The sequence below is a fragment of the Lonchura striata genome, chromosome 3 (genome assembly GCF_046129695.1).
Source record: "Lonchura striata isolate bLonStr1 chromosome 3, bLonStr1.mat, whole genome shotgun sequence".
Classification (NCBI taxonomy): Eukaryota; Metazoa; Chordata; class Aves; order Passeriformes; family Estrildidae; genus Lonchura; species Lonchura striata.
This window is the reverse complement of record NC_134605.1, coordinates 22,888,262-22,913,637: the sequence shown is the minus strand read 5'-3', so window position 1 is coordinate 22,913,637 and position 25,376 is coordinate 22,888,262. Positions and strand designations below refer to the sequence as shown.

General features: G+C 41.3%; 2 protein-coding genes and 1 long non-coding RNA gene across 4 annotated transcripts; 1 reads left to right on the top strand and 2 right to left on the bottom strand.

The window, feature by feature from the left end:
- Positions 1-218: 218 nt before the first annotated feature.
- LOC110475793 (protein arginine methyltransferase NDUFAF7, mitochondrial-like) lies at positions 219-6,743 on the bottom strand. The gene is made up of 9 exons (XM_077781959.1): positions 6,632-6,743; positions 6,469-6,549; positions 5,066-5,176; positions 3,906-4,116; positions 3,343-3,401; positions 2,515-2,628; positions 1,563-1,706; positions 1,078-1,251; positions 219-717 (listed from the first exon to the last, which is right to left on the bottom strand). The coding sequence occupies exons 1-9, from the start codon at positions 6,719-6,721 to the stop codon at positions 505-507; spliced, it is 1,197 nt and encodes a 398-aa protein (XP_077638085.1). The 5' UTR covers positions 6,722-6,743; the 3' UTR covers positions 219-504.
- Positions 6,744-7,227: 484 nt separating this feature from the next.
- On the top strand, positions 7,228-21,936 carry LOC110475792 (CCAAT/enhancer-binding protein zeta). Of its 2 annotated transcripts, XM_077781957.1 has the most exons (16): positions 7,228-7,434; positions 7,791-9,322; positions 10,420-10,651; positions 10,967-11,141; positions 11,497-11,585; positions 12,047-12,100; positions 12,772-12,874; positions 13,755-13,823; positions 14,947-15,013; positions 16,310-16,410; positions 17,749-17,806; positions 18,787-18,995; positions 19,956-20,039; positions 20,504-20,565; positions 20,652-20,733; positions 21,449-21,936. In XM_077781957.1, exons 1-16 carry the CDS (start codon positions 7,276-7,278, stop codon positions 21,586-21,588), a joined length of 3,216 nt encoding a protein of 1,071 aa, XP_077638083.1. In that variant the 5' UTR covers positions 7,228-7,275; the 3' UTR covers positions 21,589-21,936. The 2 variants fall into 2 exon arrangements, with proteins under 2 accessions (XP_077638083.1, XP_077638084.1); XM_077781958.1 differs by lacking the exon at positions 19,956-20,039.
- On the bottom strand, positions 21,315-22,234 carry LOC144246040 (uncharacterized). The gene is made up of 3 exons (XR_013339658.1): positions 22,014-22,234; positions 21,666-21,749; positions 21,315-21,549 (listed from the first exon to the last, which is right to left on the bottom strand). It is a non-coding gene; the product is annotated as an uncharacterized LOC144246040 (long non-coding RNA).
- Between the last annotated feature and the right edge of the window lie 3,142 nt (positions 22,235-25,376).

Below are 25,376 nucleotides of genomic sequence, written 5' to 3'. Positions count from 1 at the left end.
CCTCTGGTAAGCTTGAAAATAAAATTTATTTTCCTATCAGACTAGTTCTTTTTATTTACGTGAATTATCTCTCCTATAAAATGTTCTTAGAAGTAAATGGTCCTATACTTTCTTGTTTGTGGATTTATTAAATATGTCCTGCTGTGGAAATTCAGCCAGCAGGAACTCCTTTTACCTGCGTCCTGTCACTATTCTCTTTATAAAAATATCTTCAGAGATGTCAAGGCATCTTGATTTTATTCAAGTACCAAAGCTTGTATACATTTAAAGTCTTCATAGTGCATGTTACTGACAAGTTTGGAATCCATTAGTAAATATTTCAATCTGTTCTCTCAAAAGACTCCCAAAACATTGTTCATTCTTTGCTCTGTGTGTGCTGGTTTCTGTATGCGCAGTGTTTTATTTCCACTCATACTGCTTTGAACAGGTCAGTCCAGAGGTTTGGTGTGCTGCACCAGACTCATTCTGAAACAGCCATCCTGCATTTTGCCATAGTATTTAAAATTACTTTAGTAACAGTTCATTAAATCCAGCAACAGGTGGTAGGGGAGACTTTGATTCTGGCTTATCTTTCTTGTCAGGATGTACAAGTCTGTGGTGAGGCAGCAGGGCAAAAAAATTAAAACAGTCTCCCATCTTCTCGGGATTCATCAACATAGCATAGCTGTGAAGTAACTGCTCACGAGTTGCTGTGTCACTTGAATTCTGCAAGAGCACCTAGAAAAAAAATGCAGGTTAGAGTCCTTCCTGTATTCCTATAAATTCCTGCATACCTGCAATCCCTTCTTGCATCCTTTCCACTTAATGGTGCTGTAATGGTTGGTAAAACTGGAGAGATCACTGGTGGTGGTCCATAGCCCACACACTGATGAAAGTTTTGCATTAAATGCTCCTAAATATAATCAATTTATTTTCAGGGATCTGGAGTAACTTACACCTAGCAGAATCAACTTTCTGATCTCATACCTACATATTATTTTGAACAACTTCATTTTAAAACCAAAGACTAAAGCTCTCATACTGCTTAAGAGTATTGCCTGTGGATTGGGAGAGTTCTGCAGATGTGTACACTCATACCTGCAGTCGGAGGTCAATGCCCATGTTCTTTAAAAACTCCCTCTGTTTTATAGGGCCTAATGTAGCTGTTTTTCCCTGTGCCATCTTTCGAAGGTAGCTGAAATCAACATCTGCTGTCAGGTCTGCTGTACCTGGAGCACTCAGCACATTGTGAAGTTTGTGATTCCGAAAACCCTGCAAATGAAATTGGAAGATTACACTCAGCTGTAGCCCAACCATCATAGCCAGGGCTGGCAAAAATTAAGCTGTGCCTTAAGAGTGGCGACAATAGCAAATTATACATGGAAAGTTTGAGATAAATGTAGGAAGAGCGCAGATTTCCCTTTCCAAATGACAGAAATCCTTCTGGGAACTGATTAAACAGGAATTACTCAGTTTTATGCAGTTTTTGCTATTATGCCCACCTATGAACTTTAACTTACAAGAACCTAACAATCAAAGATAACAGAGTCTTTTGATTTATTGCTACAGGGCAAATGCCTTACCCGGAAAGTGTCAGTTTTGGTTCCGTCGTGGCCGTAATCTGCGACCAGAGCAGCTCCACCATCCTTCTCTATTCGAGAGGCCAGCCTCTGCACAATGACACCAGCCTCAGGACACACTTCCACATGGTCTCTTGTTTCTTCTGGCTAGTGCAGAGTTCAAACACCAGAACACCTGTATTAGCAGACAAGCACAAGGCAAGTATCCCTCACACTTGGTGTCTTGGGGCTGTTGCTTTCCTGGGACATGCAGGTACAGGAGGTGCATCCTAGGCTACCTACACTGGCTTGAGCTAGTTTTTGCTATCACTCATTCTCAGTTAGTATTTTCTGAGTGCTGGATTTCAGTGCTCTCTTCAATAACCAGTAGTCAAATGCCAATTTTTCTACCAATAATATCTCTATCAGGTGAAATTTCCTTGCTGTAGTACTTAAGGAAAATAGCACTTCAGCTGTGCACACCCTTCCGAGAGCCCTTCCTCTGTGAGACTTCATAGCTCCGTTTAATCTCCACTACTTAATTTTGTAGCTTTGAGTATCCAGTGCACTTCAGGAAAAAGCCACAGCCACTCTCCATTACAGGTCAGCCTGGCACTGAGCAGGCAGCTGCCCTGAGTACCCTGCAGCATGCTGAGAGCCTGGCTGCGGCAGGGCCACTATTGAGATGGTGATGCCACACACACAGTGGAAAAGTCTGCCCATCATTTGGTGTCTTGGTTTGCTCTCTGAGACATGTTCTGTGTGCAAGCTTCTATTTTGCAAAGTTTGATACACATGGTAACTTTTGTGCTGCAGTTTCACAGCATACAAAGCTAAACACTTGTGGAAATTTTAAGCTTTATTCATTTATAGACCGAGAGCCCTCTTCTTGCTGTAAGAGTAACTGAGAAGCACTAAATGTACTTGAAAGAGTCACTAAAGGTGTAAGGATGAGCTCTGGTAGGCATAACCTCACCTGAATAAAGTTTTGTGTCGCAGGGGTCCTGGATGGTGACAGGACAAACCGCAGCTGGTCAGGAACTTCTGGGTCAATATCAACCAACACCTCACGCCAGCCTTTTTCTGTTCGCTGTTCAACGAGCCCAAAGTACTCATGTTACACTCCAATAGGTACCACAGTATCTTGTTCATTTGACTGAACTAATATGTCAAGCCTTTTCACAAAGGTTTTAGGAACAATACATTGTTAACAACTATTACTCATTTAATTCCATTAACTGCCTTAGAAAAAGCTTGTGGTGAAGAATCATCTGCAGAGCCAACAAATACGAGTTTAATTATACTTGAAAGGAATCAATGATGCTCTGAAGAAAAATGCCGCCTCTTCTGTTGACAGTGCAACATTTAACTTATCAAAATAAAAGATTTCATTCTACTGGTGATTTTCATAAATTAGCTACTTCTGAATTGTAACTAGACTCTATTTGACTGCTCTCATTATTATTTAAGTGAAACCCCTTCAGTCTTTTCTTAGTATTATTACAGAAAATCATGTGGAAATTAAAATCTGTGTCAATGTAGCATAAGAAATAAAAAAACCCAAAACCTTGAGAGTTATCTGAGCAGAAAGAAATCCTTATCTTTCTTCAAGTTTTTCCATTAAAAATAATTACTAGTTTTACAGTTTTCAGCTGAATTAAGCCTTATTTGTCCAATTCAGTTAGAATTATTTCATCACCAGAGATAGCGCATGTGACTAGTTGGCACCTCAATTCTGTTCTTCCTCAAAGAGAAAAAGTGTTTAAGCAGATGGTCACAATTAAAAGTAATAATCTTTCTATACCTGAAACTTATGTATTGGCAGGGCATCAAAGAACTCGTGTGCTAGATAAAAGCTGTAACCTGTGGGAAGGTAAAAAAAAAATGCATTAAATTATAAAACTTCTAGAACAGCTCTCAGTTTAAAATATTTTTATGATTTTTAATGAATTAAGCTAGTTAATGTGGTTGTGAAGAAATTGTAATTACTTCCAGCTTGCACACATTAAAGATACCATTTCTACAGCTAGTTCTAGTTACCAGTCCATGAATTTTAGATCACTTTCTTGTGAAAGGAGATTCAGGCAAAGCAGTAAAGTTTTCGGGTTTTTTTTTTTTTTCCCATGGAAAGAAAAAGTCAGAATATAGGAAATTGGGTAGGTATCCCCAAATGGAGGTTGACAGAATAGGTAGCAGTGATAAAAATGAACCAAGATCCTCCTGCCTCAGAGTCATACAAGTAAGAACAAATATGTGTAAAACTACTTTTCTGTCCAGTGTGAAGGCTAGAAGAGATGCCCTCTGCTATCTAAAGTTATCAGTGAAGGAAGGGCACCATCCCTTTAACAAGGCATTCAAGCTCCTTACCTGGTGGCACATCTTGAATGTCTCTGTACCAAAAAATGGGAATTCCAGTCTTGCTAATGCCTTTCATGTAAGCAGACTCATCCTCAGGGCTTGGCTGCACCTTCCCTCCTGTCAGCATCACTGCTTGGATCTCGCTGAGTTTGGGGCTCACTTCTACCAGATGAACAGAGATATCACATGTACTAAGAACAGAGGCAAGCTGCTTGAAGACCTATAAAGACAGATGAATTCTATCAGGTGCAGTCTTGTGCTGTGTCCCTTAATGGTTTAAGTATTAACCTTTCTTCTCACTATTTACTGTTCACTATTAACTATTCAAGATAGATTTTAATTAGCTTTCACTAACAAAACAATCTGCATTTTGCTCCCTCAGTAGGAAGCGTGAGTTTCTTCATAAATCTTAATAAAAGCTGCTACACTTCAAAAAAGTTGGCTATACATTACAGGGTTGTAAGGACAAAAATATGAAATGCTAATTTGGAAGAGCAGTAGCAGCTCCTCCAAGACCTGCAGAAGGTCTAGCATTAGGAGAAAATGTCTCCGTTTTCCCTGCCACCTTTAAGAAATGTTTCATATCCCACATCTCATTATTTTTATTAACATACGTAAATAGAACAAAAGTTATTATGTGGTGCTAAGTCCCATTAGCAATCTGTTTACGAATCACCAGCATTTTAATAAAGACAGCCATGCAGGCATGACTGAACACAAAGCACTAACTCAAAAGAAGTAAGGCCCTGAAATGCCCAAAGGAATTAACACAATTTCATTCTGTGTTATTGCACTCCCCTGTTCTGTTCCTTGCACTAAGGTCTCCGTATCAATTACACATAGCAACACCTTCTTAGATGGTTTTCAGTTTGGATAATGTTTCCCTGCACAGAAATAATTTACAATTAAATATTCCTGCCCTCCCCTTCTCTCCAGTGATGTTCGGAAGGTCACAGCCATGTCCATGGAGTGTGCACATGCTGGCCCCGGTCTGCTTCCACCTGAGAGCCCTGGTCCCAGAAACTCATCCATTCTAATCAGAGTCGGAGCTGCCAAACTGACTGAAGTGATCTGGCTACTAGGCAAGGCAGTGAAACATCTTCCCCTCAGATTTCACTGCAGCTATGGAATACAGCCAGAAACAAAGAACACGAGTGGTTTTCACCTACCCGCAATATATCCTCCGTGAGGGTGCCCCTCCCTGGGCCCAGCTCCACCAGCTGGAAGGTGGTTGGTTTGCCCATGGCCATCCATTCACTAATGTACCATATTCCTATTAACTGTCAGTGAGAAACAACACACGGCGTTACAGTAAGAAATTCAGCACTTGCAGAAAATCACACCTGCCTTTGTCTGATAGTAACTGAGATAACATGGCCAAATTCTGTCTTGATATTTTGAAGTTAAGAAGAATTATGATACATAACATCACATTATTGTCTTTAAGTATTAAAATTGGTCATTGATTGCTGTCAGCCCAGCAGAAGCAACTCTCCATCAATAAATGTGGAGAGTCTGTTCTGGCTGGAGCAAGAACTTTCACCTAAGGCTCAAATGTAGGTCACTGTCCAGGTACCTTTGGACAGCTGTTTTTCCTGACAATACATTTACCAAAGCATCACTGAGAAGAGGATTTAGCCAGTCTTCACTTCTGGAAATTATACACAAACCAGAGCGAGCCAGACTAAACTCTGGAGATTATTTTTGAGGGTAAGTTTTCACACTGGAAAATCACCAAACTCTTTTTATTTATAAGCAAGTTCTGTATGAAAGTGTTACTAGGCACAGATGGTGTTTCATAAAAAAGACTTTCAGAAAAACAAAACCCCCTTTCCTCCCTCAAAACCAATTTTTCTCTTGGGAAATAGCTTGAACCGTATCATAGCTACTCCAGTATTTTGACATTGATAAGGTGGCTTGGAAAACTGGCTTGGAAATCAGCTGGGATGGAAATTGGAAAGGACCACATTGGGCTATCCGGACTACCCTTCCCATTCAAGTAGGTCATCCTAGAGCACACAGCACAGGATTTTGTGTAGATGGTTCCTGAATGTCTCCATTGAGGGAAACTCCACAACCTCCCTGGGCAATCTGAGTGCCAGTAAATTTCTTCCTCATGTTCAGGTGGAACTTCCTGTGCATCAGTTTCTGCCCATTGACAGAATGGACACCGAGCCGATCCCGGCTCCATCCTCCTGGCACCTCCCTTCAGATACTCACAGACACCCATGAGTTCCCCTCTCAGTGCCTCTTCCCGAAGCTGAACGGGCCCAGCTCCCTCAGCCTTTCCTCGTCAGAGAGATGCTCCAGGGCCTCAATCATCTTTGTTACCCTCCACTGGAGCCACTCCAGGGGCTCCATGTCTCTCTTGTCCCGAGGAGTCCAGAACCGGACTCAGGGGGCAGGATCACCTCCCTTGAGCTGCTGGCAGTGCCCTTCCTAATGCGCCCAGGATTCCATTGGCCTTCTTGGCCACAGGGGCACACTGCTGGCTCGTGGATGGCTTGTTCTCCGCCAGGATTCCAGCCAAGCCCGCGTGGTTGAAGTAACTTAACGCGAAGAACTGCGTTACCTCTCCGAACACCTGGCTTATTTCAGGCGAGGTGATGAAGTCCCCGCTCTCGCCGACGCCGCCGCGGCGTGTGTAGTAACCCTGCGAGGGGGAAGCGGCACAGGGGCCGCGGTGAGCGGGGCCCGCAGCGCAGCCCCCGCGGCCCGGCCCGGCCCCGCCGCACCTGGCCGGGGTTGGTGAGCGCCTCCCGCATGTACTCGGCCACCGAGATCGGCCCGCTGGCCCGCAGCTTGCGCGTCAGGTGCCGCAGCATCGCCCCGTCCCCGCCCGCCGCCTCCGCCTCGGCCCCCGCGCCCGAGCGGGGCCGCGCCGCCGCCGGAGCTGTGGGAGAGAGGAGGAGAGGGGCGCTGGGCGGGACGGCCCCGCCGAGCGGGGACGGCAGCGGGGAGAGAGGAGGAGAGGGGCGCTGGGCGGGACGGCCCCGCCGAGCGGGGACGGCAGCGGGGAGAGAGGAGGAGAGGGGCGCTGAGCGGGACGGCCCCGCCGAGCGGGAACGGCAGCGGGGAGAGAGGAGGAGAGGGGCGCTGAGCGGGGCGGCCCCGCCGAGCGGGGAGGGCAGCGGGGAGAGGCGGCGCTCACCGCGGGGAGCGGCGGGGTGGGAGAGCCGCGGGCGGCCCGCCAGCAGCAAGCGGCGCGCCAGCGGCAGCGCCATGGCAGCGGCTCCTGCTGCGGCTCCCACTCCTCCTCCTCGGTCTTCCTCCTCCTCGTCCTCCTCCTCCTCCTCTCCGCCCGGGCGCCGGCGTGCGGGCGCGGCGCGGGCCGGACGCGCGTCACGCGTGTGCGCGGCAGCGCTTCCTGCGGGCGGCGATGGCGGCCGCGTTCTGGGACTTCGGCGTGCGGGAGCGGAGGAAGGCGGGCGGCGACAGCGGCGAGGAGGAGGGCGACGACGACGGTGATGGAGAAGCAGAAGGCGGAGATGCGGGAGGGTTCACGCTGGACGAGGTGCTGCGCCTCGGCGGCACCAAGGTGAGGGCGCGGGAGCACGTGGCGGCCGGGACCCCCAGCCCGGGACGGGCCCGTGCGGGGTCCCACGCAGATGCTGGGAACAAGTTCTTTGCTCAGGGGCTGCTGAGGCACTGGGACAGGTTGTCCAGAGAACTTGTGGATGCCCCATCCCTGGAGGTGCCCAAGGCCAGGCTGCATGGGACTCTGAGCAACCTGGTCCAGGGGGACGTGCCTGCCCGTGGCAGGGGGGTTGGAACTAGACGGTTTTTAGGGTCCCTTCCAACCCAAACCATTTAAGGATTCTGTGGGGAAGCCTTGGGAGTCTTGGCAAACCCTGCACCATATCTGCCTGTGACAGCTGTGCCCTGTCTTCGCAGCAAGATTACCTCATGCTGTGTGCCGTGGACGAGGAGAGCGAGATGGTGGACGGGGGCAAGAAGGACACGATCGATGACCTGAAGGAAGGGGAGCTGGAGGCGTTCATCAGCTCCCTGGGGCTCAACAAGTATGCAAAGAGTTGCCTGGTGGTGGAGGAGGATGAGGATGAGGATGATGGTGGCAGCAGAGAGAAAGAGAAGCCTCCAAAGAAAGAGAAAAACAAGAAAGAAACAAATTGTTCTTCACTAGAGGGGAAAAAAGGAAAAAAAGGAAAGGAGAAGGCAAGCAGTGTGAAAGACACTGTGACCGGCAAAAAGAAGCAGGCTGGTGGTGATCAGGGCCAACAGCCTTCTGCAAAGAAAGAAAGGCTGGAAGAAGATTTTGAATTTCATGCTAGGCAAGCAATCCTGATCAAACCAGGGAGCAAGTGGTATGATCTGGAATACACCAACGAATTCTCTCCAGAGCCACAGAATCAGGCACTTTTGTCCAAGTATAAGGCCCTGGCCCAAAAGCTGTATGAACATGAGACAGACCTCTTTAAGAATAAGACAGACTATCAGAAGGGGGCCTCTTCGGCATGGATTAAAACTGTTGTGTCCTCAGGTACCTTGGCTGACAGGATGGCAGCGATGACCCTTCTCATCCAGGACAGTGCTGTCCACAGTCTCCAATTTGTTGAGAACTTAATAAGCCTCATAAAGAAAAAGGGCAGCAGGCAGCAGAGCCTTATGGCTTTAGATACTTTCAAGGAGCTTCTCATTACAGATATCTTACCAGACAATCGAAAATTGTGGTCTTTCTCGCAGAGACCGCTGAACAACATAGTGCAGATGTCGAGTGGCAACAAGGATTCAAGAGACAGGCGGCTGATACTTTGGTACTTTGAGCATCACCTGAAGCTGCAGATAGCAGAGTTCGTGCAGGCCTTGGAAGCACTGAGCCACGATTGTCTGACAGCCACCAAATCCCGAGCGCTGGCAGTTTCCCACGAGCTGCTCTGTAACAAGCCTGAGCAGGAGAAAGCTCTGCTGGTTCTGCTGGTGAATAAACTGGGTGACCCTCAGAACAAGATTGCCACCAAAGCCTCTTATCTTTTAGAGACGTTACTTCACAAGCATCCAAATATGAAGGGAGTAGTGTGCAGCGAGGTGGAGAGGCTGTTGTACCGCTCAAACATCAATGTGAAAACTCAGTATTATGCTATCTGCTTTCTAAATCAGATAGTCCTCAGCCATGAAGAAAGTGCATTGGCTAACAAACTGATAACTTTGTACTTCTGCTTTTTCCGGAACTGTATAAAGAAAAAAGATGTTGAATCCAAAATGCTCAGTGCTCTTCTTTGTGGGGTAAACAGAGCTTACCCTTACGCTGAGACTGGTGATGAGAAAGTGAAAGAGCAAATGAATACTTTGTTCAAAGTTCTGCATCTTGTGAACTTCAGTACCAGTGTCCAGGCCCTGATGTTGCTGTTCCAAGTGATGGACTCTCAGCAGACTGTGTCGGACAGGTACTACACAGCACTGTACAAGTAAGTGACAGGGTTGCGTTTTTATATAAATTTAATTTTAAGAAATTGTAGAAACACCTTAAAATGAAAATAAAAGTAAATTGAAATTAATGAAAAAATAAATTGAAAATAAATTTTTAAAAGAAAAAATTTCATTTTAATTTCACTTTGCTTTTAAGATCTTGATGGCTTTGTGTTTCATTGGCTAAAAGTTTCTGATGTTTTGTAGGAGCTGGAAGAAAATGCATGCATCACAAAAGATAGTGATAGGTTCTGAGAACACATGTGCATTTCATCCTTTGCCAGTCTTCTGGTGGCTTGCTTTACTTCCAGATATTATTTAAAATTAATTGATAACTATTTCTTCTGAAATCACTTTTACAGGTACTAGTCTGTGAAGTAATTAGGCTTGTAAATTTGGCCCGTAAATAGCCTAAAATCTTGTTTCTTTTTGTCCTTATTTTGAAGAGGAGGAATATTATCTTAAATTTTTTAGATTTAATTTGTGTAGCTGGAAAGCCTTGTGTTACAAAAATACTGCTTTTTTTCTTGTCCCAACTGATTGCTTAGACTTTTTAGAGGATCCTTACAGGCTTCTGTTTAAATGGCCAAGGCGAGGTTACTGATTTTTTTAAAAAGGGAATTCAGGTTCCATGAGAATGTGCACAGTTTAAGGGCCCTACTGTGCTTGGCAGCCTGGAAAAAAATTGGAGTAGAAAATTAACTTGCCAGTACAAATGTTTGATCTGATTGTGAAGTATGCTGATTTTTAGCAATTTGCTTTCTTTTTTTGGACAAATGAACAAATCAGATTAGTTTCATAATGCTGAATATCTCAAATTTTGAAACAGTTTTCAGTTGAACTCAGTTTCTGTTTATATTCTTGCAATATTTTGTTTACCAAGGAATTTTATTTTTTTTTATCTTCAGTGTCTCATATATATCCAGAAATATTTGACAGTTCAGGATTGATCTTAATGGTTTTGAGTACTGAGGAGCAAGCTGTCACTAGTTTTTTAGCTAGCACTCAAGAAAAATGTAGGTAATTGTTGTTAATAGCAGTTGTTCTCCTGTGTGCATTGTGACAATCAGCAAAATTTCTTCTGTGTGTCCTGCAGGAAGCTTCTAGATCCTGCTTTGGCAACGTGCTCAAAGCCCTCCATGTTTCTAAATCTTGTCTATAAGTCTCTGAAGGCAGATGTGGTGCTGCGGCGTGTGAAGGCCTTTGTGAAGAGGCTACTTCAAGTCACTTGTGGACAAATGCCACCCTTCATTTGTGGAACCCTGTACCTTCTGTCTGAGCTTTTGAAAGTAAAACCAGAGTTAAGGGTCCAGTTACAGGATCACATGGTATAAGATGATTTCTTTATCTCATTGCTTTTTCAATAAGAGCTGTTTTCATAAGCACCTTTTCCTAACCTTTCATTAGTAACCATTTGCTAAGATGTTTCTTGAGATGGGGAGGGACCATTATAGTTACATGTTCTAAGCAATAAAGTTCAATTTTAAGTGCTATATCAAGGACAAAAATCTGCATTTCTTAAACATCAACCATCATTTGTTTAAATTTTTAAAAGTAGCTCAAGAACTTTATGTGCGTTTTTCTAAAAAATCAGAGTAAATCTAGAAAGGAAAAGCTGTTTGCTAACTTTTTTTGTATTTTAGGGGTCAGATGATGAAGAGTGCTTTAAGGATCAAGAAGAGGCTGAAGAGGATGAGGAAAAATTTGTGGATGCTGACAAAGAAGCAGAAGATGAAAAGAAAAGTACAATGGAAAGTTCTGCTAAAGCAAACAATTCAAATTCATCAGCCTCGTGGGTGCATAATTTGAATATGAGAGGTAAATCAGCAAGAAGATACATAATTTAACAGCTAAGAGTCCATAACAGGGACATGTTGGTCAAGAGTTGTTGTAAGATTAAGTGATTAAAACATTATTTTAGATTTTAAATTGAAGTTTGGTTGAAAGCAACCAATCAGAGCAATTTATCTGTTACCTCAGCAGTGATGAAAAGACTCTTGACTAGTGTATTTCACTGTGAAGGGCAGCTGAATACAGCCTTATCCTGCTGCCAGATGAACCCCTGGCCTGTCCACCTGGGAGTGATGGGCAGCATTCCTGTTATGAGGAAATGAGAATAATACTTTTCTAAAATTGCCTGAGAAAATTTGTTTTGCTCCCCTTCATCCCACAGGCAGGAAGAGTGAAGCTTCCTATGATCCTATGCACCGAAGTCCTTTATACTGTGGTGCTGAAAGTACAAGCCTTTGGGAACTGAAGAAGGTAGGACATTTCTTGAATTGCTGTTGTTAAGTTTAAAAGTGTGGCCCTTGTATGAAGAGAGAAAAAAGAGCTTGGTCTTTCTTGAAGTAGCTGCTTGAGTAGCAACAGAAAGGTTAAAGCTGATACGTTGTTCAGCTTTAAGCTTGTATATGTTCCATACAATACTGATATTCTTGAGTACGGATTAGGAAATTTTGATGTGGAGATTTTGGCAATAATAATATTTTTTGACTATTGGATCTTAGCTTTGATCATGAAAGCTTTTTAGTGTTGACTTAAATAAAATTGTAAATGAAAATATATTTAATGCAAATAGAAGATTAGAACTTTATGTTCTTCAATTGATAAAGTACTTAATCAGCCTTGCACTACTGTGTGTATATCTGTTACTTGGTAAGTCACAGAGTGGTCTTACAGCATATGTTTTAATTAGAAATAAATCAATGACTCATGTTTTTCAGCTTTCTGAACATTTTCATCCGTCTGTGGCCCTGTTTGCAAAAACAATTCTCAAAGTAAGTGCTTTTGCTAGCTCGTTGCTTGGAAGTTTGATACTTTATGTCAGGTGTCTTTTGCCATTTGAAAAAATGCATTATAAAGTCTCCTTGCATTTTGTGGGTAACTAGCAGCTCTGCAGAACTCTATCATACTCTCAAAAGCCAAGCTTTTCATGGAATTACAATGTTATGTGTAAAGGAGACTGCTTACTAAAGTTTTAGGTTTGTAGAAATGTAGGTATTATATGATTCTTAAAGCTTTATTAGAGTTTTTTATATATATTTTTTTTTTTTTTTTTTAATATGGGAAACCTTACTACAGGAACAAATTATTTTTTAAATACTGTTGTGGTGCCATGCCAACACCACTCCCAACTTTCACAAATATGTATTGAAAATATTTATTTTTCATTTGAATATATGGTGTTGAGTATTGACTGCTGTTAGCATAGTACATTGCAAGGCAGTTTATCACTGAAACAGAGTAAAGGAGTTGTGGTTTAGTTAAGCAAACAGTGAAATTGCAAAAAGAAGAACCTGGTCAGCATTATGTGATATACTATCCCCAAGTCTTTATCTTTTGAAAGTATGTTTTAATGTTGTTCTTGAACTGATAGAGTCCTCTGTGTTTAGATGGTGTTTTTTGAAAATGAAGACCTTAATGGTTTTTGGCTTTTTCATTCTTTCAGGGAAATCACATTCAGTACTCTGGCGACCCTTTGCAGGATTTCACGTTAATGAGATTCTTGGATCGTTTTGTGTACAGAAATCCCAAAGTCAGCAAAGGCAAAGGTGGGCACTTCTCTGTACCATGGGATCTTGGTTGTAGGGACTGTCTGAACGTCGTTCTCTCAGATTGGCCTTGTCAAGTATTTGGGGTGCATGTGGTGGAGCAGAGGAGTGATATCACTCTTCAGGGGTGCTAGAGAGATGTCTGCAACACTGAACCAGCTGACAGCCACATCCTGCTGCCCCTCACAGCCGCAGTGCAGAACTGCTCACTTAGCAGGAATAAGCCAGGGATAGGGAGATGTAAACACTGCAGAATGGCTGAGGCTAGAAGCAACCTCTGAAGTCATGGGCTCAAGCAGAGACACCTAGAGCAGACTCTCCAGATGGCTTTTGAATGTCTCCAAGACTGGAGACTCCACTTCCTCTCTGTACAACCTGTGCCAATGCACAGTTGTGCTCACAGTGAAAAAGTGTTTCCAAGTGTTCAGCTGGAGTCTCCTTCATCAACTTAGTCACCCATCACTTGATTCTCTCCAGTATGCCCATGTCAGCCTTATACTGGAGAGCGCAACCTGGACACAGGGCTCCAAGTGTGGTCTAAAAAATGCCAGGAAAACTATCAGCCTTCTTTGCTGTAGCTACACAGTGTTGGCTCACATTCAACTGGGTGTCCACCAGGACTACCAGGGTGTTCTTAGCCAAACTGCTTTCCAGCTGGGCAGCCCTCAGTGTATACTGGTACCTGGGGTTGTTCCTCCTTCAGTGCAGGCCTTTGCCCTTCCCCTTGTTAAACTACAGGAGGTTTCTGTCAGCCCATTTCTCCAGCCTCTTGAGGTCAGTATGGATGGCAGCACAACCCACTGGTCTGTCAGCTAATCCTAACTGTTCTGTATCAATAGTCATAAAATAAAAATTCTCTCTGATTTATATTCTGATACAGAAAACACCAGCAGTGTGGTAATGCAGCCAAAGAAGAAGCATTTTATGAAGGATATGCAAAATCTTGCAGGTGAGTCAGCCCCTTAAATCAGTAATGATGGCTAAAAAATCCTTGGTTGGTGGATGCAGATGTGTCATCTGCACTGTCTATACTGTTTGTCTTAGAATAAAAGAAAGTGCCATCCATCAGGAGTGCAGTGGTCATGCCTGGAGTTTAGGATCAGACCTCATCTTCTTGTAAGGATGTATGGAATCTTCACAGTTGGAACTTTGGATCTATTTAATCATTTGAAGAAAAAATTATGTAGGGAAAGTCACTTACTCTATAGCCATTTTTATTCTGTTGTTATGATTGAAAAATGGCTTGAAATACCAGAAAAATGGATCTATATAATTATTTAAATCACATTAAATTCTTCCATTGAGTGATATGGATTACTCTATACAATACCACAGCTGCAGCTTTTGTTAGGATGAGTAAGGTATCTTTAACGTTGTTATTTTGTTAGGAGTCTTCCTGCCTCCAGAAATAAGCTGCCTTTTGCCCAGTCCCACTGTTTCCAACAATCAAGCGTAGGATTTAGTTTAAGAACCAGCAAACTATCAGTAAAACATGCTGCTTGAGGACAGAAGATGTACCATCATCTGTGGCAGTGTCTCTCTATCTTTCCCAGGGATGTGCTTTTCCACCAGCTTTGGGTCTGTTGCGTTGCAAAGAGGTTTTAGTTATGCAGATGAGTAAGTAGTGATGTACTTTTATGGCTGTTAGAGCTTCTATTTGGCCTGTATACTTTGTCACATTTTTTAGTTTATTCAGAGTTGAAGAAGCAATTTAGGAGCAATTCTGTCCTGAGGAATATACTACTAATAAATAAATTAAACAGTGGTGTAAGTTTCGAGATTAAAGAAAATCGTCTTAAAAACCTGTCCCTGTCTGAAAAGTTAACAGTGTTGTTATATTGAAGATGGCTGAAACTGAGATTACACATTTAAAGTCTTTGGTACAAAATACTCTTTTTTATATGGTCAAAATTGCCTTCCGTGTTAGTTTGAAGAAGTTTTCAGATAAACTCCCCATTGTTGAATGGATGACACCATGTGTCTGCTTCTGTCTGTGTGTGCTGCTTAACCTCTGGAAAGAATAACCAGCATTTCAACTTGGGGTAAAATCAGTTCATTTTTGCATTTTGCAGTCAACAGTAAGGAATTCCGGGCCAAAGATGAAAGCAAAATCCCAGTGGATGAAGTGTTTTTTCACAGGTAATGGAATACTTGTGAATGTTCATTTTAAATGTTGTTTTTTTAATGCAGTGCCATTAAAACCCACGGCATTTTGTAAGTATTCTCTGGTATTTCAAGTATTTGCAAATATTTATTAAATTGAATGACATAAGATGATAGTGCTTTTCTTGAACATAATTTTAACATTTGTCAAAAGTGCTTAGGAAAGGGTATCACCTATGAACAAAGGCAATTGGGGCTTGTAGTTTAAGGAAATCAAGCTGACATTACAATTGAGAAGCCTTAAGTCATGGGTAATGATGAATATCTTGTGGGTTGTAATTCTTGTGCATTAGAAGTATATGTAATAAAAGCTGTACTATAGCTTGTTTATGTTATTAGCATCAAAGCTTACTAGAATGGAGCAAAGCAAAAGAAAGAGGAGCTACTTTTCAGGTTTGTATTATTTATGTGTACTATTTAGGTTTCTATTACATTTCTTTCTGTTTCTTTGAATTTCCTTTGAGATTATGATATAATAATGCACTGGGACTAAAATTGAAGTGATATGCAATTGGCAAAGATTTGTTTTTATTGGATCGAAATACTGATTACCTATATCTCCTTAGAAAATTGTTATTTGATTTAACTTCATTTATTTAAAATTAATTGATACTATAATATCGAGGAATATACTACTAATAAATAAATAAAATAGTGGTTTCATTTCAAGATTAAAGAAAAGCATCTTGAAAACATACCCATCTGAAAATTTAAAGGTGTTGTCACATTGAAGATGGCTGAAACTGAGATTTACACATTCAAAGTCTTTTGTACAAAGTACTCTTTTGTATATGGTCAAAATTGCCTTCCGTGTCTGGTGGTTCTTTAACATGAAATGAATATGAAAATGGATGACAGAAGATAAAACTAAGACCCAGAAGAAGTGGGCTATGTGAGAAAATTTGGTAAAACTTGATGGGTGAATGTCTTCTTTATTTTTTCCCAATTACATTCAAGTGGAATTTGATCTTCCTTCTCAGTCTAAGGCAGATTTTTACATCTTTGTTATGGTCTTTTATAAATTCATTATGTTAAAAATAACTTCTGCCACCTTTGGCCCGTGAAATTTCATTGTTTTAAATATTACAGTAGTGACTGATTCTTTGAAAAACAAAGGAAGTACAAGTCTCTGGATTTTAGGTGTGTTTGAAACCATCATTTACAGTTTTCAACCGGCAACATACATGGGAAACAGTTTGCAGATTCTTTAATTAAGAAGCCATAAAAATCATCCTCTGTAGTTTTGTGTCTGAGTGCAATATATTATTTCAGATTTTATTCAAAGTTCGATAAGAAGAGAGAGAAACAAAAGCGTCTGGATGATGAAGAGAGTGTGGAAGATGTGGATGATGATGAATTTGAAAGAGCATTGGGTAAGGCTGTGTTCTTTCTTGCAGTAACTATCCCAGTATATCCAGATTTTTCAAATTACTAATTTATCCTTTTTATAGTTCATATTGTGTAAAAGAACCAGATAGATTAATATGGGAGTGGGAGAAAACTGGCTTTCCAGTTGCTCTTTGTGCTACTGCAGACAGCAGTTCCTGCTATGTGCTGTGTGAGCCACCTGGGTGGCTGTTTGGAAAAGTCCTTGCTCCCACCACTGCAGTAGTCAGCTTGTTTGAGGGGCTGGGAATTGTCTGATTTTGAACTTACACTCATGAGTGGCAGTTTATGGCCTTTTGTTCTTTTCCTAAGGTAGCCCAAGTAACCTTTTGTAACAGCATGTAACATTTTCCTCTACTTTTTTTTTACTGCTGGGCCTTTTTCAGTCTTGCTTACAGTTTCTCTTTTAATTTCTAACATCTGTCATGAGATTATTAGTTTAGGAAGGTCATTGGCAAACTTCTGCAGTAGCCTTAGCTCTTCATGTAGCATGTACTTTGCTTTGGAATTAGTGTGTGATTTGTTCTAGAATTTAAATTCGTTAGTGTACCAGAAAATGTCAATTACAATGTCCATTTCAAATTTTATTTATATGTATTAAAAAAAATCCATTTAACTCTTCATAACTGTTTTGTCCAATATTTTGAGAGAATCCTACATTCTTTTGTCAGGGTTCTTAGTGATTCAATTAATTTTGTCTTAGTTACGACAAGAATCCGTTACTAATTGCATTTGTATTTTATTATTAGTATCTCTAATGAGAATTTGGTTCATAAATTCAGAAGCTTAAAATATTGATCCTATATCTGAAAATTAGATATTTTGCAATACTAGAATCATAGAATAGATTGGGTTGGAAGGGACCTTAAACATCTTCTAATTCCATCCCTCCTGCCATGGGCAGGGACACCTTCCACAGGACAGGTTGCTCAGAGCTCCTTCCAAGCTGGCCTTGAACACTTTCAGGGATAGGGCATCCACAGCTTCTCTGGGCAGCCTAGTGCCTTACTACCCTCACAGTAAAGAATTTTTTCCTAATACCTAATCTAAACTCTTTCAGTTTGAAGCCATTTCTCCTTGTCCTGTCACTACATGCCCTTGGAAAAAAGTCCCTCTCCAGCTCTCCTGTAGCATCCTTTAGGTACTGGCAGGCCACAGTAAGGTCACCCCTCTCCAGGCTGAACAACTTCAATGCTAGGAGAGGTGCTCCAGCTCTCTGGTCGTTTTTGTGGCCCTCCTCTGGACTTGCTCCAACAACTCCATGTACTTTCTGGATGCAATGATTTGCATATTTCTTTGTAGTAATACCATTTTTTTCTCCCTAGATACTTTTGAAGCTGCTGATAATGCCGTTGTTGGCCAGGATGACCTTGATTTTGCTAGGTGAGACTTCAGATTACTTGTTACTCCTCTTGTCTTAATGTCTGTATAGAGTTTTACTCTGTGAACTAGAGAGACCTTTTTCAGAATGGTTTAGAATATCACCTTGCAAAAAAGGCAATTATCAGATTTACATTAAGTAACGCAGGTTTTCTGCATGTCCCAGAATAGTTCATGATGATTTTGGGATGCTTATAGTCCTTAAATGATACTTGTAGTATTGGATTGTCTTGATTAATTAATTGTTTATTTTATACAATGGAGTGACCCAGTAAGCACTGTAAAATCTTGTTTTTCATTGTCTCAGGTTTCTATCTGAGAATTGTCAAGTACAAAAGGAAGCAGAATGAGGCATAATGGTACTGCTGGCATAGGTACTGGCTGTAACTGGACTTAACACAGTTAATAAACTTTGTGAGATCCAGTCACAGAGCTCAGGTCTCCTAAGTCAGCTCTTCCATTAATCATTTAGGTGGGAAAGGACCTTTAGGTTCATCGAGTCTGATCATAAATTATTAAGCAGCTTCTCTTTTACTCAAAGTATATGTAATGCAGCATTTGAATTTGCACAGAGACTTCCCTTGAGGCAACAGCAGAATTAAAGTCTAAACTCCTAGTGAAACCTGAAACATTTTTGTGATCTTGACTGGTGTTTAATAGAGCAGTTTTTGTGTTTTACAGAAAAGACTTTCTGAAAAGGAGCAAACACACAGAGGAGATAAAATACTAAAGCTGTGATTTCTGCTAATTTCAGAATAGCATTCTCTCCAGAACTTCTTAAAAGGGTTGACACAACTGCCTATACTAATGTTGAAAACATACCCGAGTGTATAATACGGATATTTCAGGTTGCAGCCTACATTTCCAGTAGTTTGCAGTGATGTTGAACTTTTCCTAACATAGTGTTTGCCAGTAGATAGATGTCATCTGGATGCAAACTATTTTTTCAGATGAAGTGCCAAGCTTGTTACATCTTCTTTCAGTAATATAAAGAAAAATCCCAAAGGCGGCAAGAAAGGCCAAGGTGGTGAGGGATCTGGTGCTGACTGGGAGGATTCTGATGATGAAGATGACTTCAGCGATCTGGATGATGAGGAAGTCTCCTTAGGAAGTATGGAGGAAGACTTTGAAGAGGATATGGATGAAGAGGGAGGTGTATTTATGGATGTGTCTGAAGATGATGATGACCTAGGTAAAGTGCCATTTGTTACTGAAAAACGAGAAGAAAAAGCTTTAAAAATAGGTTACCTAATATGCAACTACATATGCAAATTCCAGTTATCTAGGAGGGAAGTTTGGCTTTTAAGCAAAAAAATGAGAAGAGACCTTCTCTGTACAATGAAGTCTTTAGGAGAAGCATTTCCAGGCACAATCTCCTAGGTGAGAGTGGGAATTAGACATCAGGAACTTCCAAATGAGACATGTTTCTTCCATTCTGAAAATTTATACACAAATATCTGGCTTCAGTAGGCAGAAATATTAAAAGGGCTCAAGGAGGAAAAAAAAAAACAAGTGATAATTATTTATACACAGTTAATGCTGATTTTTTTTAGATGAAGTAACTTTTATTGGAATGGCTGTCTCACAAGTAACAGCTTACTCTTGTAATATAGCTATGCACTCAAGTTTTTAATACCACTGGAGTAGTAACTGATTCTTGTACCTGCATGGTTTTATTTTTCCACCTGAGCAGCACAGTTTACACAGAATATAGTGCATGTGGCTGGAAAAGCAGAGATTAAATACTCTGGAGTATTTCAATGAATAACTAAAGGTCACAGGAAGATGACTGAGGGTAGAGGAGGTAAACTGTTCATACAGTTGTTAACACAATCTTTCATGAGATTATTATTTTACCAAACTTAGCATGCAGACATTTGAGGTTTACCTAATGCCTGCTTTTAGCTTTTGTGTTTTATGTATCATACATCATTCCCTTCTGGTGCTATGGAAACAAAATAAAGAACAGCACACCAAAGACCAATTTTAATGGTCCAGCTTGAGAAAATACTAGATTTGCTTGTGTGTGCTGCCTTTTAAAGATTTCAACCATTATGACAAGTATGCCTAGAAAGGAATTTTAGTCTCTGCTGCACTTTAAATACATGTACATTTGTGAAAATTTGAGACTATTTGGGTTTTTTCCTATCAGACTCAAACAATGACAAGCAACTGAAATCCGTCAGTAAAAAGAGCAAGAAAAGGAAAGATATTAATTTTGCAGGACCACTGGAAGGTAAGAAAACACTGATATGAAAGCTAAATAGAAATAAAATAGTCCAAAAATCTTTGGATTAGAGGGATTTACTAAGTAGATTATCACATTTTGGATCTAGATTCAGATTTTAATAAACCGTAAATGAAAAGGAGGTTGGCCCCAGCCAGCATAATTCAGAGTAACAATCTGCTGTTGAGGAGGTGAGAGTTGAAGGAAGAATTTTGAAGAAGGATGATGATGTACTGGTGGCTTGTGCATCTGTTATACCTGATGCAGAGATTTGTGCTATTTGATTCTTGGTTGGAAACTCTTTTTTCCCCTTTTCTTTTAGGGGAGGTGGGGAACAAAGATTTGCAACAATTGCTAAATCAGATGATCTCATTAAGAAAAAGTTCTAAATATTTAAAACATAGTAAAACTTCATTTTACTGTCTTTGGAAACCTGAAGTTGTGTCTCATAGAGTAATACTCTTTCTTTGAAGGATCCAGCCGAGGAAAGAAGAGAAAAGTTCAAGATGCCGGTATACTGGCATCTGCAGAAGAGGTGAGTTTGATCCGTGCTAAACAGAAAGTGATCAAGCATTTCACGTGTTGCTTTGTAATAGAATGCTAAAATTTCTCTCTTTAAAGTTTGGATATCTGCTGGATGAAAATGCTGGCTCCAAGTTTGACAATATTGGAATGAATGCCATGGCCAACAAAGATAATGCGAGTAAGTACATGCTGCAAGTAGCAGGCAGTTGTAATGCTGAAATTCAATTTCCCTTCAGGGTCCATACATGAAAACATGAACCACCTTTAACTGGAATACAGGGTCAGAAACCACACACAGAAGGGACAGCAGCTCAACAGTAAGACCTGACAGTTTTCTCCAGTGATGAGCGATGTCCAGTGCTAACTAATTAAGTGGGAGTAGTGGAGTGAATAAGGTTTCAGAAAAAAGAGAGGCTGTCGTTGGCCCTTTCACACTGTAAACAGGGAAAGGCAGGATGCTCTTTGTCAAGCATTTGTGTGAGTTCTGCTCAGGTGAAGTGTCCTTGATTCCTTGGGAAGGGAAGGCATAAGGGGTACTGCTGTATTTACCTACCTATTGGACTGTCTCCTTGCAGTATCAGTGAAGCAGAAAGTCGTTTTCCCAAAGTAATTCTAATGAATTACATGTGTATATGCCGGTTGAATAAACACTGCTCCTAACGCAAATGTGTCTAGCATTAGTAAAATACAAAGCAATCTCTAAAACTCTGAGATGGTAGGGTTTGTTTTGTGAAAAAAAAATCCACAGCTTTCTCAGAATAAAGGGTACTTTGCATTTTATTAACATTTATAAATACAGTATTCAAGTTTTAACTTTTACATGATTGATCTGTGTGCCACTTCATGGTCAGATGTATCCATCAGCTCCTTATTTCTCACCCTTCCTCCTACAGATGTCAAACAGATCCAGTGGGAAATAGAGCGTGACAAGTGGCTTCACAACAGGGATGTGAAAAGCATCATCAAAAAGAAGAAACAGTTCAGGCACAGAGGGCTGAAAAACAAGTACAAAAGCAAGAAATCAAGACGATGAATGGGACATCTTGATGTGGACATTTTAAAAATAATTATTCTTAAATAGTTTTTTATTTAATCACACATCTTTCTTACTTCAGTTCTTGCTGCTTAACCATGCCACCTGGTCATTCTCCCTTATGCCATGAATTCCAGACCACTCATTGGATTTGTAATAAACTGAAAAATAGGAAAATCCATGTCAGCTCTAAGTGAGACATATCTGACGAGCACCCCCTTTGTGGTTTGTTTTATTCAGTGTATAACCCTCCAGCTCTGAGACCTCTATCCAACAGTCTGACATGACTACAGGCATGCCTTAACAATAAAAACTTCTGCAGTGTCTCCTGGGCAAAGTTTTAAGCCATCCTAAGCTCAGTTGTATATATTAAGATGCAAGAGAAGCTTCAGCCATCCTTCTGAAGCCAATGGCTACAAACTCACCTTCCAGAATGGATGGAAACTTCTTCTGCATTGTGTATCTGAAATCTGACAAGCAAGAAAGATCCCAGTTACTTTCCCAGCATATATTAAGATGAATAATTAAACGCACTATTTTTATAACTAGAGTTGTTTTACCAAAATCTGAGCTCTTTAGTTACAGCCACCATTAAATAATGTGATAGGAATTTATTTTTTAAAAATAATTTCAGAGACTGTATTCAGGTTACTCATACATGTAGCCCCATCATCACAGTGGTTTCTGAGCTTCCTCACAATTGTGATTACCAAGTCCAAGCTACAGATTCACAGGAATGCCTCTCATAGACTGAATGCAGATAAAACCAGGAAAATTTTGTGTTCTTGTACAGATTTATATGTTCACTGAATCGTTCCATGGGCTGTTCTGACAACCCAGTAGAAAATCACAGCAGGTTTATGCTATTTTAATTATTTACAGCATCTCATAAAAGGATGTTAACCACTCTAGTACTAACACAAAGCAGTAGAATCTCACTGCTGAGTTCACTGAGCTGTCAGATTAGCTCACTGCACCTTATGGAACTGCAATTATAGAAAATATGCAAATGCATGTAAGAATTGTAAAAGAGGAGAAAAAACGCCCAGATAACAGGCTGAAAACATCTATTCTCCATACTTTTGTTACATCTATTTTCTAATAAAAAATACAAAGATGGCTGAAATTTAACAGCCCCCCCTGACATCATCTGGATGCTGGAACACAAATGCAAACTGACCTGAAGGTGAAGCTCACCTTGTACTTGGCACGAAGACCACAGCACTGCTGAAGTGGGTGGATTCTTGCCCTCCCTGCCAAAGCAGCAGCTGCCTTTTGTCAGCTCGCCCTGACCCTGCAGGTAGCAGGACAGGCTCTTTTCCCAAAGGGACACAGATCTGTAACCAGTGCTGCACCCTGCAGAGCCCTGCAGGCAAGGTAAGGCCGCTGCTCTGCAGAGCAAACCTCCTTGTAGTAACCAAACTAGTGCTGTGTTTATTCCTTCTGTGTTACCTGGGCACAGGTTAAGAGACCTGAGGGACCGAAGCGAAATAATCCGGGAGACAACGCTGGCTGTCTCCTGCCAGCCGGGGAAATGTCACAGCGCAGAGGCTGCGAGACCCAGACACAGCCAGGACATCCCTTCAGGGGCTCAACACCAGATGCCCGAAACAGGACTGAGCAATTCCTGCCTCATTTGCGGACAGCCTCTCTTCCCCTTTAAATCCTTATCTGGCCCAATGCTGTCAGTGTAAAACCGTGCAGGATTCCTCTTTGTTCCTGGAGCGGTGGCGTGCCGCCCCCCGAAGGACTGCTCGCGGGCTTGGGTTTGTGAGATGACAACAGCAGCTCGCTGGCTCGAGGATTTCCCTCCGCGCCCTGTGGCCTGCACTCGGCCCAGCCCAGCTCCGGACCCCGCACGCAGATCTCCTCACGCAACCCGGGCGGAGCGCGGCGCCCGGAGCAGCCTCCCCGGCCCGGCACGCAAGCCTATATGAACCTAATGAAGTTCGACAGGGCAAGTGCAATAGCCTCCATGTAGGTCAGAGCAATCCCAAGCGCAAATCCCAGACTGTGAAGAAAATTGATTGAGAGCAGTTCTGCGGAGAAAGACTTGGATGTGTGATTCAAAAAGAAACTCGACATGACTAGGTAATATAGGTTTTCAGACCAGAAATCCAACCATATCTTGGGATGCATCAGAAGAAACCTAACTAACAGGTCAAGGGAGGTGATTCTCCCTCTCTACTCTCCATATGGAGTACTGTGTTCAGCTCTGGGACTCCCAGCATAAGAGGGACATGGATACCTTGGAATGAGTCCAGAGGAAGGCCATGAAGATGACCAGAGAGCTAGAGAGAGCTAGGAAGACAGACTGAGAAAGTTGAGGAAGTTCAGCTTGGAAAAGACAAGGCTTTAGGGGAGCTTAGAGCAGCTTTCCAGTACCTTAAAGCAGCCCAAAAGAAAGTTGGAGAGTACTGACAAGGGCATGTAGTGATAGAACAAAGTAAAATGGCTTCAAACTGAAAGAGTATAGGCTTACATTAGATACAGTGAAGAAATTTTTACTGTAAGAATGGTGAAGTACTGCACTAGGTTGCCTAGAGAAGCTGTGCATGTACCATCCTTGCAAGTGTTTAGGGTCAGTTTGGATGGGTCATTGAACAACCTGTTCTAGTTGAAGGTGTCCCTGCCCACAGCAGTGGGGTTGGAACTAAATGGCCTTTCAGGTCCCTTCCAACACAAACTATTCTCTGATTCCATGGTTCTATGATATTGAGCCATGACATCAGACTAGGAAATTCTGCCCAGTTTTGTTTTATGTCTGTAAACATATATTTGTTCTTTCTATGCTTTTAATCAGAGCCAGAGACTATCTTCTTTTGCCATAGCACAAAAAGGACATGTACTGTTGATCTTTATGAAACCACAGTATTGAATTAATTTCAAGGCATTCCCTCATAAGATTTAATAAAATTTTAAAACTATAAAAAATTATTCTCTTTGTAAGAAGTGTAAGGATTGATAGCACAGCTGCAATGGTGTGCCAGGAAGAATGAGTTCAATCCTAATTTGCAACAATAACAATGTCAAAATTATTATCAGGGGACCATTATTCTACTTTTTCTGCCTCTTGTAGTCAGAGGTTATATTTTATTTGCTGCTCAGTAACTTCTTCAGTCATTATTAGGAAAGATGATTGTATAAACTATTAATTTTGACCAGCTCTAATAATTTATTTTTCACAACTTTCAATTATTCTTTATTCCACTCTCTACCTGTAGAAGATAATATATTAATTTCATTTTACCCCCAGTGATAGCAAGACTCTGTTTTACAGTGCTTAGCAGTTAGATTGAATCATAGTAAAAATGGTGGCAATTCATTAAATCCCTCGACTTATTTAAACACAAAAATATAATTTTTAGGAATAATATAAAATGACAGAATGGTTTGAGTTGAAAACAGCCTTTAAAGATCATCTAGTTCAACCATTTGCTATGGCCAGGAGCATCACTCACTAGATCAAGTTGCTCAAAGCCCTATCCAGCCTGACTTTGAACTTTTTTGGTGATCTGGAAATCACAGCTTCTTTACTGTCTCACCACCTGTATTGTAAAAAATTTCATCTTTATGTGAAAGCTAAACCTACTCTTAGTTTAAAGCCTGTCTCTAATCATCTCTCTATTTTTCAGATATTTCAATATATCTTCCAGAAAAATATGTTCCTTATGTTATTGGGCATAGAGGTGAGAATGATTGGTCAATACTTCCTGGAGTCTTCCTCCTTTTTTTACACTTTTAAATCAGGTGTAATGATAATATTTTCAAAATGTCTGAACAAAGAA

Excerpts from the sequence above, each read along its gene's own strand:
- LOC110475793 (XM_077781959.1), bottom strand. The coding sequence starts at position 6,721 with ATGCTGCGGCACCTGACGCGCAAGCTGCGGGCCAGCGGGCCGATCTCG. Across the intron at positions 2,629-3,342 it reads TGCCAATACATAAGTTTCAG|CGAACAGAAAAAGGCTGGCG; the intron begins GTATAGAAAGAT and ends CTCGTTGAACAG. Across the intron at positions 1,252-1,562 it reads CCAAAACTGACACTTTCCGG|GGTTTTCGGAATCACAAACT; the intron begins GTAAGGCATTTG and ends TTTCATTTGCAG.
- LOC110475792 (XM_077781957.1), top strand. The coding sequence starts at position 7,276 with ATGGCGGCCGCGTTCTGGGACTTCGGCGTGCGGGAGCGGAGGAAGGCG. Across the intron at positions 15,014-16,309 it reads GATGAAGTGTTTTTTCACAG|ATTTTATTCAAAGTTCGATA; the intron begins GTAATGGAATAC and ends ATATTATTTCAG. Across the intron at positions 17,807-18,786 it reads GATGACCTTGATTTTGCTAG|TAATATAAAGAAAAATCCCA; the intron begins GTGAGACTTCAG and ends ATCTTCTTTCAG.